Raw genomic sequence first — 17,518 nt, 5'->3', positions numbered from 1 at the left:
AACGTGTCTCCTTCCTGAGAGGTATGACGGCTGCGTGGTCCCATGGTGTTTATAGTTGCATACTATTGTTTGTTCAGATGAACATGGTACCTTCAGGCGTTTGGAAATTGCTCCCAATGATGAACCAGACTTGTGGAGGTCTACAATTTTTATCTGAGGTCTTGGCTGATTTATTTTGATTTTCCCATGATGTTAAGCAAAGAGGCACTGAGTTTGAAGGTAGGCCTTGAAATATATCCACAGGTACATCTCCAATTGACTCAAATTATGTCAATTAGCCTATCAGAAGCTTCTAAAGCCATGACAGCATTTTCTGGAATTTCCAAGCTGTTTAAGCACAGTCAACTTAGTGTATGTAAACTTCTGACCCATAAGTGAAATAATCTGTCTGTAAACAATTGTTGGAAAAAAATGACTTGTGTCGTGCACAAAGTAGATGTCCTATAGTTTGTTAACAAGAAACTTGTGGAGTGGTTGAAAAACGAGATGTAATGATTCCAAACTAAGTGTATGTAATCTTCCGACTTCAACTGTACGTGTATGTTTGTGTACGTGTATGTCCTTGTGTGTGTGTGTATCTCTGTACGTGGCATGTGTGTGTGTGTATCTCTGTACGTGGCATGTGTGTGTGTGTATCTCTGTACGTGGCATGTGTGTGTGTGTATCTCTGTACGTGGCATGTGTGTGTGTGTATCTCTGTACGTGGCATGTGTGTGTGTGTATCTCTGTACGTGGCATGTGTGTGTGTGATCTCCTGCTGCACTCCTAAGGCTGGGCTGGGTGCTCATGTAATTCCAGTCACACAGTGGGAGAGCGGCTCATAATAACAGCTGGAACTGAGTAAATGGAATTGCATCAAACACATTGAAACCATGAGTTTGATGTATTTGATACCATTCCACCGACTCCACTCCAGTCAGTACCAGAAGCCCGTCCTTCCCAATTAAGGTGCCACCAAACTCCTGTGCACTACACACTTAAAGCCTTACATCTAGACACACACAGCAGAGTACCCACACGAGTGGGAGATTTTCATCGCTGTGTACATTTTTGGGACATAGGCTGCTCAGTATTGTCTGCACACACACACACACACACACACACACACACACACACACACACACACACACACACACACACACACACTCGCGCACACGCACACACACACAGACAGATGTCCCTCTGCGTTGTGTGTGTGTGCCGTGCGTGCATGTATGTGTCTGTGTGTGAGCCTGTGTGTTCTCCCTTAGGTTGAGCTGGTCTCCCGGATCAGGTTGTTGTTTTGATCATTGTGCGGTCGGATCGAGGCGATCGGGTGTTGGTTGTGTCTGCCGGTCCTGCTCTCAGGAACGTGAGCCTCCCTGGGAGCCCTGCTCCCCTTGTCTCCTATGGATCAGTGTGCTTGTGCCAGACGAGACCCTCGTTAACCCACAGGGCCTGTCCTCTGCTGACCAGGTGTAGTGTTATATACTGTACCCACACCAGACTGTATCCTCCTCTCCATACATGTAGGCACTAAGCATGCTGCAGACTAGCAGGTGTAGTGTTATATACTGTACCCACATCAGACTGTATCCTCCTCTCCTCTACATAGACGGTAAGCATGTAGCAGACTGCTGGAGCAGTACAGGCTGTGCTGTACTGGTGTGTGTTGTTTATCCAGGCCATATGACACCACTGCTGCTTGGGAAGCTGCTGCCACTTAAGAGGCTTAGGTGTAAATTAGAGCAACACTGGAAGTGACGGCTGTAAAGTGGTCAGGTGATATACAATACTGGATGAGCTTCTGACTGGGTGATCACTCATAGAGGTTTACCTGGCTGTGTTACTGGAAAATACACACATATAGGCACACACACACACACACACACACACACACACACACACACACACACGGGCTATTACTGAAGAATCATGGTCCTCACAGGCTGCTACTGTAATTCAGCGGTTTAGACAGATTCCATTCGGCCAGGCTATTGTGGCGGACGCATGGGGAAATTAATTGCAGCTGTTGTGATGTCATAGTGAGACGTTTTCATTGTTATTAGTGTCTGTGCATAGGCTAATGCCTAACCATAATACACCATGCATCAACACATTGGAACGCTGTCACAGACGCCCACAGCCAGCAGAAATAGCTTATGTTGCACTAGCAGTATTTTCACAGCTTTATGTGTGTGCGTGCGTGCATGTGTACATTCACAGTATTCATACTTTATATATCATAGGTTCAGAATATTTGGCATATTGCCTAGACACGTTAACACTTTATTCTACCTTCCTTAAAAGTACCCATGCCCTTATTTAGATTTTGTGCAGCTGAGGGAACCAAAAACATTTGAACCCATTCCCCTGTCTAAATGACTACAGTCTCTACTGTATACTGTACGTACCTCCACTGATGCAATTGACTGGATGCATCACTAATCCAGAGTAGGTTGGTTTTATCAAAGTGGGTCAACAGCCACTTAATGTTTATCAGTGCCAATTAGGATCAATTAAGGGCAATACACTCATAACGCTCCGAGACACAATGATGAGAGCACGCACATAATGAGACTTAATTGGTGAAAAACAGCATTGTTGCCTGGTCGCCAAGCTCCCAATCACCCAATCAGACAGCTTCCCTCAGACACTGGAGTATAGAAAATAATCATTCTGTCTCTCTCTCTCTCTCTCTCTCTCTCTCTCTCTCTCCTTCCTCTGTTATAGCCAACTCCCCACACAAAGCAGCCTGTCTGCAGCCATATACTCAGCATCATGCTCAATATCCAACCCAATTGTGCAGCTAAGGGAATTATTTTGGTGCAGTGAGTAGAGCTAGCACCCAGTGAACCAGTCATCTCTGTGCCATCACCGCCATTCCCCCTACCTACCCACTCTACACACGCACACACACACAGTGCCCCAGGGGCAGTGGGCTCCTGTAGGGAGTGATCCCGTCTCGTTCTCATCTCACTCCCATGGTTCAGTCATCCAGCCAGGGCACCCTGTGGCCTACATTCCTCAGCCAGAAACTCACTCTGCTGGGGTAAACAGAGCCTGATGCCTGCGGCTGTCCATCCGACCTGGAATCTACAGGCATACACTACCGTTCAAAAGTTTGGGGTCATTTAGAAATGTCCTTGTTTTTGAAAGAAAGGCACATTTTTTTGTCCATTAAAATAACATCAAATTGATCAGAAATACAGTGTAGAGATTGTTAATGTTGTAAATGACTATTGTAGCTGGAAACGGCAGATTTTCTATGGAATGTCTACATAGGTGTCCAGAGGCCCATTATCAGCAACCATCACTCCTGTGTTCCAATGGCACATTGTGTTAGCTAATCCAAGATTATCATTTAAACGGCTAATTGATCATTAGAAACCATTTTGCAATTGTGTTAGCATGCTGAAAACTGTTTGTCTGATTAAAGAAGCAATAAAGCTGGACTTCTTTAGACCAGTTGAGTATCTTGAGTATCAGCATTTGTGGGTTCGATTACAGGCTCAAAATGGCCAGAAAGAAATAACTTTATTCTGAAACTCATCAGTCTATTCTTGTTCTGAGAAAATAAGGCTATTCCATGCGAGAAATTGCCAAGAAACTGAAGATCTCGTACAACACTGCGTACTACTCACAGAACAGAGCAAACTGTCTCTAACCAGAAAAAAAGCCATATCTCTGTCCAGTGTCTGTATTCTTTTGCCCATCTTTATCTTTAATTTTTATTGGCCAGTTTGAGAATGGCTTTTTCTTTGCAACTCTGCCAATAAGGCCAGCATCCCGGAGTCACCTCTTCACTGTTGACGTTGAGACTGGTGTTTTGCAGGTACTATTTAATGAAGCTGCCAGTTGAGGACTTGTGAGGCGTCTGTTTCTCAAACTCAACACTCTAATGTACTTGTCCTCTTGCTCAGTTGTGCACCGGGGCCTCCCTCTCCTCTTTCTATTCTGGTTAGTGCCAGTTTGCGCCATTGGAACACAGGAGGGATGGTTGCTGATAATGGGCCTCTGGACGCCTATGTAGATCATCCATAAAAAAATCTGCCATTTCCAGCTACAATAGTCATTTACAACATTAACAGTGAATACACTGTATTTCATATCGATTTGATGATATTTTAATGGACAAAAAAATGTGTTTTTCTTTTAAAAACAAGGACATTTCTAAGTGACCCCAAACCTTTGAACGGTAGTGTAGGTTCATGTTTCTGTTAGATGACCATTCAATGTACTGCATGTTGATGGATCAGGGGTGTCAGGTTGGTAGGAGATGGGATGTTTTGTTATCTGTTTCAACTGAGTGAAGAAGATGGTGGAAATATAGGCCTACTGCATATTTCACATCAGGCATAAGTATGGTTCATCTATTTAACTCTGCCTGGTGATACAACCTGTTTGTCATGTGTTTGTCAAGTTCAGTTCCTGCTACTGCCACCAAAATGTACAGTGCATTCAGAAAGTATTCAGACCCCTTCACTTTTCCACATTTTGTTAGGGTATTTTGTTAGGGTACAGCCTTATTCTAAAATGGATTCAATATTTTTTTTCATTCAACAATCTACACACAATAACCCATAATGACAAAGCGAAAACAAGTTTAGACATTTGCTATGAGACTCAAAATTTTGCTCAGGTGCATCCTGTTTCCATTGATCATCCTTGTTTCCACAACTTAATTGGAGTCCACCTGTGGTAAATTCAATTGATTGGACATCATTTGGAAAGGTGCCTGGTTTTTGCTCTGTTTGTCACATGACCAACATTATTACAAGATACAGAGATGCGTTATATATCCCTGTTTTTATTTTGGGTCTGCATTGCGACATTCGGGGCTGGGATAGTATAATCATGGTCCTGTTGGAAATCAATGGCTGGTCCATGTTCTATTCCTGGTACTATAAATGGCCTCTTCTGAGAACGGGGATGGAGAGAGAGGGAGAGAGAGATTGTCCGATGCTAGTTGGCATGGTAACCTGGCCAGGTGAAAGGGAGCCTGGGAGGGGTGAGCTGCATCATTTTCTCTCGCGGGAGCAGAATATCCCAGAATTCCCTGCATGCAGGCAGAGAAGCAGGCTGAGCAGGCTGGAGTGCATCATGGTTGTTGCCCTCTGGGCTGGAGGTTTTGAAACAGGGCTCTCCTAGCCTCTACTCTGTCAGCTAGAGATACACATATCCGTCAGTGCTGCTGAAGAAAGCGCATGCCTGTTTATTTAGTCCGCAGGGTGAAATAAGAAAATGAGTGGTTGTCTAATGTGTGAGTCTCCCAGTGGAGGCGTCACCTCGCTCCCCTGCCCCCAGAGCCGTGTTCCTCTGCCCATAATTCTGCTAGATATTAAAGAAATACGTCAACACAGCAATTACAGAAACAGCCTGGCACTGTGGCAAATGCCTCAGGACAGACAGACAGACACAGCTGTGCTGCTTACTCTCTCACACACTGGTTACATTGGTCTTGTCTCCTCCTGTGTGATGCCCACCTCACCTCATGTAGCCCTTCCTTACAGTAGGCGTTTCATTGACTACGTTTTTTTCAACAGTGTAGCGTCCCTTTGAAGGCCTCTCATCCAATCCAATGATCCTATGTCAAAATTATGGTAATTCTAGTGGACATAAATGTGTGTTATAGTTTATGACTATGTAAACATTTGTAAAATGAGACTACCATTGCTCAAAATACTAACATTTACAGAAGGCTGTAATTAATCATTTTTTTCCCTCACTACTCTAAGTGCATCTCACAAAAAATTCATAGTTGTCATGCTAAATAAATCAGCCTTATTTTTCTGTAGCACGGCTCAAAATGGCTGGGGAGTGAATAAGAGATGAAGCTTAAATGTCTGCACCCCCTCGCCTGACACTTCCCATTACATCACAGGAGCCATGGTGTGTGTGTGTGTGTGTGTGTGTGTGTGAGTGTGTGAGTGTGTGTGTGTGTGTGTGTGTGTGTGTGTGTGTGTGTGTGTGTGTGTGTGTGTGTGTGTGTGTGTGTGTGTGTGTGTGTGTGTGTCATTACACACTCAGTTGTGGGGGTAATGAGCTGTGTGTGTTTGAGTCTCTAGTGTGTGTAGTGTGCTGTCAGAGACCGACCAATAACTATTTACTCCTATCCAAGCCTTGTCTGCTTGTGGTCATAAGATGTCAGCTGTCACAGCTCAACATAACAGGCAGGCATGGGGTTTATTTTGTATTATGTTAGAAGTTGGAGCAAACCAGCACACTTTGCAACCAATGAAGTCAACTATACTATGACTCAATTAAGTGTAATTTGAGCAGAGAGATTTGATTCATTACACTGTTCCCCTGTCTTGTAACTACCCTCCATGTGGCAGGTATCACTATGATGTCCCACTGGAATTGTATTATGGCTAAACATGTTCAGCCAGTCTTACTTCATAACTAATGTAACATATGCCTTCTCCTCTTTTCTCTCTCTCTATCCCTCTCCCTCTCCTCCTTTCTCGATCTCTGTATTTCTCTCTCTCTCTCTTTCCCTCCCCTCTTTCTCTCTCCCTCCCAGTCCCAGCCATGATCACGTCGTACCCCAACACCACGCTGGCCACGCAGGGCAGTGAGAAGAGGATGAGCTGCACGGCCCACGGGGAGAAACCCATCATGGTGCGCTGGGAGAAGGAAGATCGCATCATCAACCCAGAGAGCAGCCACCGCTACGTGGTCACCGTCAAAGAGGTGGCCGATGAGGTCATCTCCACCCTGCAGGTACACATACACACCACCAGGGGGAGTGGTACTGCTCGCTTCCCAGTTTCAGTTACCTCAGCTGAGGCCAGGTGGAGCGCTACTGGTTATGCAGAGATTTTGCTTGGACCAAAGCGTTGGAGAAAAAGCCTGCCTACTGAGTTTGTCAGTTTGTTATGATGGCTCATCATGAGCCCTGTCTGTGAATGATATAGCCTAGAATGTGTATTTCCCGTGCACTTTCTTATCTATGTAGCTGACCCTCTTTATCCCTTTTCTATAGATCCGACCTACAGGGAGGGAAGACTCTGGCTTCTTCTCCTGCCATGCCATCAACTCCTATGGTGAAGACCGAGGGATTATTCAGCTAACAGTGCAAGGTACAGCTGCCTAACACTGACAATTGTCATGAAAACATCATGAAATCAAAATATATAACCCCCCCAAATAAGGTAATGATGCAACATCAGCATAATAATAACAATAATAATAATAATTTATTCAACTTACATAGCGCTATTCATTACATAAAGAATCTCAAAGCGCTTTAAAGCAACACAAAAAAAGACGAGCAATTTAGAAAACAACAACAGCATTATTCAAGGTTATCAGAGGGTCGGAAAGTTCATGGCTTGACTGATCATCGGAGGGAGGTGGTCAAAAGGGCAGAGTAAGCAAAGATGGTCTCTGGAGCATGTCCAGGGGCATGCAGTGTCATCAAGATGTCTCGCCATCCTTGCCGTTTGTGTGGCTTCTCCATAGTAGGACTTGGATGAAGTTTGAGCTCAGCCACTGCAGTTAATGGACTCCCTAGTAGGTGTAGCTAGCTAGTCCTTCACTACTACCATAGTGTTGTATACCCATATTAGAGCTCTGCTACCCCAACCAAGCCTGACAAGCCCCGACATTATACATTGGGTTAGGACCGGGTAGGGCTTGTTTTTTCATCAGTAACTATGGTACGGGCAGGGCTCGGGAATCACTAAATTGATCACTAACATTTTGAAGCTGAGCCATTTGCTGGTGCTCTGCTGCACTGCACAGTCATATCTGACTAAGATCATAACATTGTGTCAGAGGTGCTTCAACCTCTTCAAATTTAAGACAGGACAGATTATTTCACAGATAATAATAATGTTCATTGAGTTTTGTCCCGTGTCTCTTCATTGAGCAGAGCAGCCTAAGCAGAGCTGTTGCTATGAATACTCCGAGTCAAAGCGCCATGAGCAGAGAGAATGCAGAGCGCGCTGCACACAGGGAGCGAGTGACAGACAGAGGGGCATCTAATAGATTTACTAAAAGCGGAAGTTATTTCTGATTTCGGGTTTCAGGCAGGCCGGGACCTTAAATTTGGCTGAAGCAATCTGGCCTGGGTTGGGTAGGGCTTTAATGTCGCAGGCATGGGAAGGGCTTGGTGTCACATTCTGACCTTAGTTCTTTTATTATGTCTTTGTTTTAGTATGGTCAGGGCGTGAGTTGGGTGGGTTGTCTATGTTCCGTTTTCTATGTTGTGTTTGCGTTTGGCCTGGTATAGTTCTCAATCAGAGGCAGGTGTCGTTAGTTGTCCCGGATTGAGAATCATACTTAGGTAGCCTTTTCCCACTTGTGTTTTGTGGGTGTTTGTTTTCTGTTTTGTGTGTCGTCACTAGACAGGACTGTTTCGTTTTCGTTCGTTCTCCTTGTTATTTGGTTTTTGGTGGTCAATGTTAATAAATTATCAACATGGATACGTACCACGCTACATATTGGTCCGATCCTTCATACTCCTCATCAGAGGAAGACGAATATCGTTACACTTGGGGTTAAAATTCATGCCTGTGCAGGGCTCTAACACATATGTGTGACTTTGTGGTGTCCTTCAGAGCCCCCGGACCCTCCTGAGGTGGAGATCAGAGAGGTGAAGGACAGGACCATCGCCCTCCGCTGGACCATGGGCTTTGACGGAAACAGCCCAATCACGGGCTTCGACATTGAGTGCAAGAACAAATCAGGTACAAGACAAACAATAGTTATCTTTGTAAGAGATGGTATGTTCTGGTGCCAGCGATGTATAGTAATACTGTAAGCAGTGTTTCACCTATATTCATTTTGCAGTGGTGGGCCGTCACTACTAAATTGTTGCCTCTACTCCAAAGTTATGTTTATATACAATATTTCTACCGAGACGTGCTTTTAAAAGACTTGTGCCAGATTTTGGCAAGTAAGCCTTTTTTATACTTACACAGAGTCAGTTGAACTCATGGATACCATTTTTATAACATTTGTATGTCTCTGCATGCAGTTTGAAGTAACTTGCTTACTAGGTTTAGTGCAATGTCTATGACTTCCAGTCTTTGTGCTGACACTAATTAGCAATGGCTCATAAAACGACCTTCAACTTCTTTCAAACTGCACGCAGAGACATAAACATGGTATCAATGAGTCACGAGTTATTCTGATTCTGGAAAAGTATAAAATGGCTTGATTTCCAAAATTTCGCACTATCCCTTTAACAGGGACAGAGTGACAAGTGACAACATCAATTTGTAGCAAACAAAGTGAGCAGTGGCGCGAATGAGAGCCACGAGTGCACAGCCACCACTTGCTCCTCATCTCCATACAGTGCAGTGGCACGCATTAGTTATATATCAGATGGTGTCAACAAAATGTCATTTTCATGCACTTTGGAGTAGAATGTCTTTAAAAAATCCCCATCAATGACATTCTCACAGTCGTTCTACAAAAAAATCTCCCGGAGGTGCATTCCCCAGAACACCCCCAGGAAAGAGCAACCCCCCCCCCTATAACCGCTGCCTTTTCCACTGCTGCTAAAGATAATCTTAGGCGAAACACTGTATGAATACAAATCCTAACTTCCTGTGTATGTCTATAGTCTATCCTGATGAAATGCTTCTCTGTATCATCATGTTAAGATGGATGTGCTCCTTTTGTCTTCCAAATAATCATTATTCATGATATTTTCTTGTCTCAGTGCTATAATTCAATACCACAGATGAATGCACTTAGCAGGCGTTGACCTCTAGCCCCACTCAGTGGTCCTCACAAACCCACATAAACCTTGACCTCCGCCCCTGCAGGCTCCTGGGAAACAGCCCAAAGGACCAAAGATGTGTCTCCCCAGCTCAACCAGGCCACCATCATAGACCTGCACCCCTCCTCCACCTACAGCATCCGCATGTTCGCCAAGAACCACATCGGCAAGAGTGAGGCCAGCAATGAACTCACCATCACCACAGACGAAGCAGGTATAGACTCACCAGACCACCACTGGTCATATGTATGCACTTGCAGCATACACACACAGACATCCCAGCTAAAAACAAACGTTCCCGCAACTTTAGAGAACGTTCTCTTAAGCGTCTCAATAGGTCATTAACTAAGGTTTTCATAGGAATGTTCCCATGATGCGCATGGAATGTCTCCAAGAGACCATTCCCTTAATGTGAAATAGAGCTTACCGAGATTGTGGTTACCATGTTCTCAGAACATAAGATATTAATGTTCTATACACATTGAATGAGAACATTGTCCAGTTTTCTGTGGGTTAGGTGAATATTCCATCAACAGCCCACCAAACATACACAGAACATGGTTTCCATGTGGGCCTTTGCACTTCACCAAACAGAGGAAGGGAAGGGTGCTCAACAACAATGACAAAAAGGGTTTACCAAGATAAACTTCCAATAGCACTAATTTGAGGTAGAAAGGAGTTGGAGCACTCAACAAAAAAGCTGAGATTGATTTATTTTAGCTCACTGTAATCCATTGTACAGGATGCGAACAGATGACTGACGTTTTAACGTCAAGCTGACGTCTTCCTCAGACAGACCTGACCATTGCACTTAGTTCCTTTTTATAGTCTAGTGGCCTATTGAGACACAACAATGTACAAAAATAATAATGATTTCATCAAGGTAAATGGCAAATGATAGTACAAAAGAATGCTAGTGTGATATAGAATAGTGTGATATTTGGGTGTTTGGAATCCGGAGACACAGAGACCAATAAAATCAAGGCAATAACATTATAGAAACAAAGACAGTGAAAAATCATAGTTTAGCTCCTTAGGATCTACAGTGTCTAAGGCAGCATTTCCCAAACTCTGTCCTCGGGACCCCAAGGGGATGCACCTTTTGTTTTTTGCCCTAACACTACACAGCTGATTTAAATTATCAAATCTTGATGATTAGTTGATTATTTGACTCAGCTATGTAGTGCTAGGGCAAAAAACAAAATGTGCACCTCATGGGTTCCAGAAGGCTGAATTTGGTAAACCCTGGTCTTGTTACGTAACTAGGAGTGGGTGCGGAGTCAGGCGCAGAGAGCAGAGGTCTAAGGAAAACCGTATTTATTTTGGTGATAAATAGTCCTGCCAAAACAACAGGCTAAGAAAATGACCGGCCCAAAACAGGACCCAAACAGTCCGGAAAAAATACAAACTATACCATCCACACAACAGAACAGAGAAACAAGCCCGCACAAAAGCAAATACCAGGCTTAAATAGCCCTAAACCAAACCCCAAACGAGGAACAGGTGAAACCAATAAGACATAACCAACAGAAAAGGAAAAAGGGAATCGGTGGCAGCTAGTAGACCGGTGACGACGACCGCTGAGCACCGCCCAAACAGGAAGGGGAGCCACCTTCGGTGGAAGTCGTGACAGTACAGTACTCACCCGGCGTCTAGAGTCCAGAATAGAATGTACGGTGTACGCTGGGGACCCCTCGATGTCCAGATGGGAGCGGAGGGACCTCCGGCACCTCACCTTCCTGCAGGGGACCAGCCATCACCGGCCTGAGGAGAGACACATGAAACGAGGGGTTAATACGATAGTAAGAAGGGAGCTGTAACCGATAACACCCCTTGTTTATCCTCCTCACGACTTTAAATGGCCCCATACACTGCGGCCCCAGCTTCCGGCAGGGCAGGCGGAGGGGCAGGTTTCGGGTCGAGAGCCAGACCCTGTCCCCCGGTGCAAACACGGGGGCCTCACTGCGGTGGCGGTCAGCGCTCCTCTTCTGCCGTCTACCAGCTTGCTTTAGTGATTCCTGGACGGCCCTCCAGGTCTCCTTTGAGCGCTGCACCCACTCCTCCACCGCAGGAGCTTCGGTCTGGCTCTGATGCCACGGTGCCAGGACCCGTTGGTAGCCCAACATGCACTGAAAAGGCGACATGTTCGTGGAGGAGTGGCGGAGTGAGTTTTGAGCCACCTCCGCCCATGGAACGTATCTCGCCCATTCTCCTGGCCGGTCCTGGCAATACGAACGCAGAAACCTACCCACATCCTGGTTCACTCTCTTTACCTGCCCATTACTCTCGGGTGATAATCCGAGGTCAGGCTGACCGAGACCCACAGACGCTCCATAAACGCCTCCAAAATCGGAACGTGAACTGAGGACCCCTATCAGAAATGATGTCCTCAGGCACCCCGTAGTGCCGGAAGACGTGGGTAAACAGGGCCTCCACAGTCTGTAGGGCCGTAGGGAGACCGGGCAATGGGAGGAGAAGGCAGGACTTAGAAAACGGATCCACAACAACCAGGATCGTAGTGTTCCCTTGAGACGGGGGAAGATCGGTGAGAAACTCCACCGACAGATGGAACCACGGCCATTGTGGAACGGGGAGGGGCTGTAACTTCCCTCTAGGCAGGTGTCTAGGAGCCTTGCTCTGAGCGCACACCGAACAGGAGGAGACATAAAACCTCACGTCCTTAGCTAAGGTGGGCCACCAGTACTTTCCCCTAAGACCTCGCACTGTCCTCTCAACACCCGGATGGCCCGAAGAGGGTAGCGTATGAGCCCACCGAATCAATTGATCACATACACCAAGCGGCAAGTACTGAAGACCCATAGAACATGATGTTGTTGGAATATTCTCCCAACCCTATTGTAACATTCTCATGAAATGTGTCTAGAACTTTAATTGAGAAAATGGCAACCATGTCCTGTGTATGTCTGGTGGAATGTTGATGAAATATTCTCCTAACCCTTAGAAAACTAGACACGTGAATATTCTTGCAACGTCCCATAAAATGCATCTAGAACATTAATGTTGTAAGAGGGGAATGGGGAGTCAAGTCAATTCATTAACAGTAGAGTGACATCAGCTCCATTGGCTCTATTGCATTAATGAAAACACGCTGACCCTGCACTAAAAGCAGGACTTTTCAATTAACAGACCATGTTGTAAATGTCACACTGCAGTCAATAGACCACGGGCCAGCCCCTCTGCAAATTGCCCCTGTTCCCTTTGGTGGTTCTTTGGTGGTTCCTCCCAACCCCCACTCTGCACTTCTCTCTCTCTCACTTCTATTCTGACTGTCTGTCCCCCATGACCTCTCATAAACATGACCACCATCTTCATTATTGTGAAGTGGGCTGGGCCATCTGAGACCAACTACTCTGGTCTACCCATAGATACAGTAGGACCTTAGCCTTCCATGTCTCAGAATCGTAGAATTTACTTGACCTTGGCATAACCTTCAAAATACACTCAGTTTGGATAGTTCCATTCCATTGGCAGAATGCTGGTAGACTGACTTCTTTGCCCTGTACCTCATCTACTGCACTGACAGTAGCTCAGATCTCAATTACCTTAATGTGTCTTTTATTCTAGCCCCTGATGGTCCCCCACAAGATGTGCAGCTTGAAGCTTTCTCCTCTCAGAGCATCAAAGTCTCCTGGAGGGTAAGATACATTTAACCTGCTATTACCACTAGGACTGAATAACCCTAACTGCAGCTCTATGGTCTGTTTGCTACATGGTCTGCTACTCTTCAGGGCCCAGAGGGCCACAACCATTCTTCTGTCCTTAAAGAGCTTTTGAAAAATACAAATGTCCCCCAATATCTAATGTGCGTTTCCAACTCCTCCTTCTTCACTCCCCCTCTCTGTCCTCCCCCAGGCTCCTAAGAAGCACCTCCAGAACGGAGCGATCCGAGGCTACCAGGTGGGCTACAGGGAGTTCAGCTCCGGGGGAAACTACCAGTTCAATGTCATCACCATGGAGACGACGGGGGACAACGACCACAGTGAGAGCATCACCCTGGACAACCTGAAGAAGTTCACCCAGTATGGGGTAGTGGTGCAGGCCAGCAACAGCGCTGGGACTGGACCCTCCTCCCAGGAGGTCATCTCTACCACACTGGAGGATGGTGAGGACACGCGCACATGCACTAAGGCACACACACACACACGCACACACACACACACGCACGCACGCACACACACACACACACACACACACACACACACACACACACACACACACACACACACACTGCCCTTAGATATCAGTGACAATATGGTAGACAGTGAAAATCTTATGGATTTCACAAATTTATTTTGCTGAATGAAGGTATTCTACGGTATTGTGGTGCATCAAGGGTCAAACGGCGGATGTTTTGTCCTTGAGGGGAGGGAACTCCCAGGATGGAGCTTTATTGCCATCTAGTGGATAGTGTTGGTACTGCTGGTGTTGTGACTGTCACATGATCAGTATGTGGCGGTCATTATTGCCATGGCTCAAGAAAACATAATGAATGCTAGATCCCAAAAGTTCAAATAAGCATTTTGAAGTTCACTTCCATTGTCCTCCAAGAGTAGCTCAATATTTTAATCTCTTCAGTAATCTCTTCTGTTCATGCTTCTTGTTTGGAGAGTGAGGTAACGGTGTTGTTTTTCCTCCTGCCTGGTTGTAACAGTTCCCAGCCGACCTCCAGAGAACGTCCAGGCCACGGCGGCGTCCCCAGAGGTTATCTCTCTGTCCTGGCTGACCCCTCCTAAAGATGCCCTCAACGGCATCCTGCTTGGCTTCAGAGTCATCTACTGGGCCAACCTGCCAGATGGAGGTACAGCAACACACAGTACACATTACACAGTACACAGTACACACACACACACACACACACACACACACACACACACACACACACACACACACACACACACACACACACACACACACACACACACACACACACACACACACACACAGAGAGAGAGAAGGATGTAGATGTTATACTGTATCTTGCCTGGTCCGTAACTCTCCAAGACACACTGTATATAGAATGTATACAGTATCAACATGATTCGCTATGCATGAAATTTGAAGTGGATGAATGAGACACATTAGCAGTGACCCAGGCTTTCTAGTCCAATTCAGACAGCCTGGCATGGCATGCAGTCGTCACGTGCTGGAGAGACATCAGAGTGACCGCTTCTGACAGCCATGTTACCTTTGACCCCTCATCTGTCATATCACATCCTCGCTGATGGCCCCTGGATGCACTAATAGAAAAGCACCGCTCACAGCCTGACAGCTCAATCTAGTTTGCATAGTAACAGTGCATTTCATAGTGGGACACGCTCCAGAGTCCCAACAATACTACAGCCATAGCCATGTGTTGTATATATTCTATACATATTGATATCGAATTTAACATTGAGTATGAATACAGATCTTATTCATTTAAATGAAATATGTCACTCATTATGTGTGATAAAAAAAATCATATTTATGTATTTATTGTCTAAGACACTTGTCTAAACCTTCAGCCAGTGCCTGTTGTGCTCTTCATATATTCAAAATATGAGCCAACTATCATGGGTTGTTAAATCCTCATGCACCAGCAGACGGGGCTATAGGCCCTTTTTCTAAATCGGTGGAACAACTTTGTTTTATTCATCCAACACTGCTGTTCTAAACATTTGACTCTATCCCGTCACTGCAGTAATCAAACTCAAAATAATGTTTTCTTTTATTATTTGCATTCAAGCACTCATCAATAGTGTATATTTATCACCCATTTCATGAGTCAGAATAGTGATTAAATCTATCGTAAACCACAGCATATATTGTACTATACATTTCCAAATCACAGCATTCTGACTCGTAAACCTTTCACTCACTGTTATTAGCCAAATAAGTGCTCTGAACAGCCCACAACACAACCATAAAGGATGGAGCTACAGGGACATAGATGAACAGATTCCAGCTAGTGTAGAACACCTGAGCTGTTAATATGCTATGGCTGCATTGGGACAGTTTGGTGTTTGAATGGCATCATTAAAGAGAGCGAGGAGGAGGGAGGGAGAGAGGGAGGAGGAGGAACACCTGTACTAACAGGGAGGATGGCGCACTAGCAGACTGTGGCTCACATCCAGACTGCAGTAGAGGAGGGAAGAGAGAGAGAGGGAATGGAGAGAAAGAGGGAAGTGAAAGAGAGAAAGAGGAGAGAGATGGAGAGACATCTATAATTCAACACTTAGAGAAGCTTTGTCAGAGTCAAGGAGAAACACACCAGAACAGACCTTGGATGGGCTTTTCAATCCCGTATTAGTGTCCATGGTTTGATTGAATAAGGTGTTATGTATGTTCACCGCTAAGACATCCTTGGCCATCTTATTTTATGGATGTGATATACTGTACAAGTATATCACATACAAAGTGATAAAGGCATGGAATGGCCTCCCCTCCTCCCTGAAAGCTTTAGGCAGCCTCCAAGCCTTCTCATCAAATACATGGGTTAAGTCCAATCAAAAGTGTTCACACTGATTTTAATCTAATAAACCACAGTGACTTTTTATTGCAATAGAAAACACTCTAGAACACACACATGTGTATTCAACAGGTGCAATAACTGGGCTTTGTTCAATATTTGGTTTTTACTAGGTGTTGTATGTGTTTTACAACCCCAATATTATCAAGTCCAACAGCATGTGCAATTATTTTTTATGTCTAATGTCTTGCCTTCTGTTTTGAATAATGTCTGATGTATGTATCAAATGTATTCATGTTTATTTGTTCACCTGCCAAGGGATTGCAGATGTATATTAGCTGTTAGCTAAAATCTGGTGCAATGCATCACTACTCACTCCTAAACCTTATGTTTTGTTATACTGTAATCATGTGTTATGTGAATAAAGTCATACCAGATTAAAAAATAATAATAATAATCATGACAGCTGTGATGGAAACAGGGAGTTTCGGTACAATTTTAAAAATGCCGACAGATCATTTGTTCGATTGACATGGGGGGGTCGTTTTGTGTCTGTAATATGTACTATGTGAGAAATTGCAGTGGAAACACATTTTTTGGGCAAATATTGATATTACAACCATCGTATTAAAGTAAACTTGGAGTCACGCGATGACATGGTGTGTGGTCCTCCCACTGCGACTCGGGGAAACCATGCAATTTATTAGAGCTGAAAAAAAGCTGGAAAAAATTATGATGAACTTCACAGGGTTGTGAAGGTGCAAGGTGGTCTTGATGCTGCTTGCAAATATATATCAAGCACAGGAGGTTGGTGGCACCTTTATTGTGGAGGACGAGCTCGTGGTAAAGGATGAAGCGGAATTAGTGGAATGGTACCAAATACATGTGTTTGATGCCATTCCATTTGCTCCTTTACGGACATTATTGTCACGACTTCTACCGAGGGTGACTTCTCTCCCTGTTCGGGCGGCGCTCGGCGCTCGGCGTCGCCGGTCTACTAGCCACTACCGATCCCTTTTTCTTTTTCTGGTTGTTTTGTCTGTGTTCCTTTTCACACCTGGTTTTCAATTGCTTTGATTTCTGTGGGTATATAGGGCAGCTGTTACCTGCCGTAATTCGTGCAGGATTAGACTTGTGTGTATTGCGTTCGTTGGTATTTGATGTTTGTTGTTTTTTTCGCATTTACGCACGTGTATGTAAAGTGTCGGAACTGTGTTAGTTCCTCCGTGTGTTTGCACGATTATTCGAGAGCGTAGTTTTGGGATTTTTGTTCTGTGCCATTTGCATTGCTGGACTATTATTAAACACGCTCCTCAGACATCCCTGCTCTCCTG

The 17,518-nt window shown here is 44.9% G+C and overlaps 1 protein-coding gene across 4 annotated transcripts in view; it reads left to right on the top strand.

Annotated features, from left to right (window-relative positions):
• The window catches only part of LOC110537435 (cell adhesion molecule DSCAM), a 142,765-nt gene that overhangs the window by 96,465 nt on the left and 28,782 nt on the right, over positions 1 to 17,518 (top strand). For all 4 annotated transcript variants that reach the window (XM_090192262.1, XM_021623480.3, XM_090192264.1 and 1 more), the window contains 7 exons: positions 6,506 to 6,705; positions 6,968 to 7,064; positions 8,547 to 8,675; positions 9,762 to 9,929; positions 13,301 to 13,371; positions 13,589 to 13,838; positions 14,388 to 14,534. In XM_090192262.1, the coding sequence (XP_090048388.1) occupies positions 6,506 to 6,705; positions 6,968 to 7,064; positions 8,547 to 8,675; positions 9,762 to 9,929; positions 13,301 to 13,371; positions 13,589 to 13,838; positions 14,388 to 14,534 (1,062 nt within the window). The remainder of the gene's footprint in view (positions 1 to 6,505; positions 6,706 to 6,967; positions 7,065 to 8,546; positions 8,676 to 9,761; positions 9,930 to 13,300; positions 13,372 to 13,588; positions 13,839 to 14,387; positions 14,535 to 17,518) is intronic.

Source organism: Oncorhynchus mykiss, chromosome 12 (genome assembly GCF_057628025.1).
Source record: "Oncorhynchus mykiss isolate SJ-2025 chromosome 12, ASM5762802v1, whole genome shotgun sequence".
In the NCBI taxonomy this organism is placed as follows: domain Eukaryota; kingdom Metazoa; phylum Chordata; class Actinopteri; order Salmoniformes; family Salmonidae; genus Oncorhynchus; species Oncorhynchus mykiss.
The sequence above is the reverse complement of the archived record's forward strand: the minus strand, read 5'-3'. Positions and strand labels throughout refer to the sequence as shown.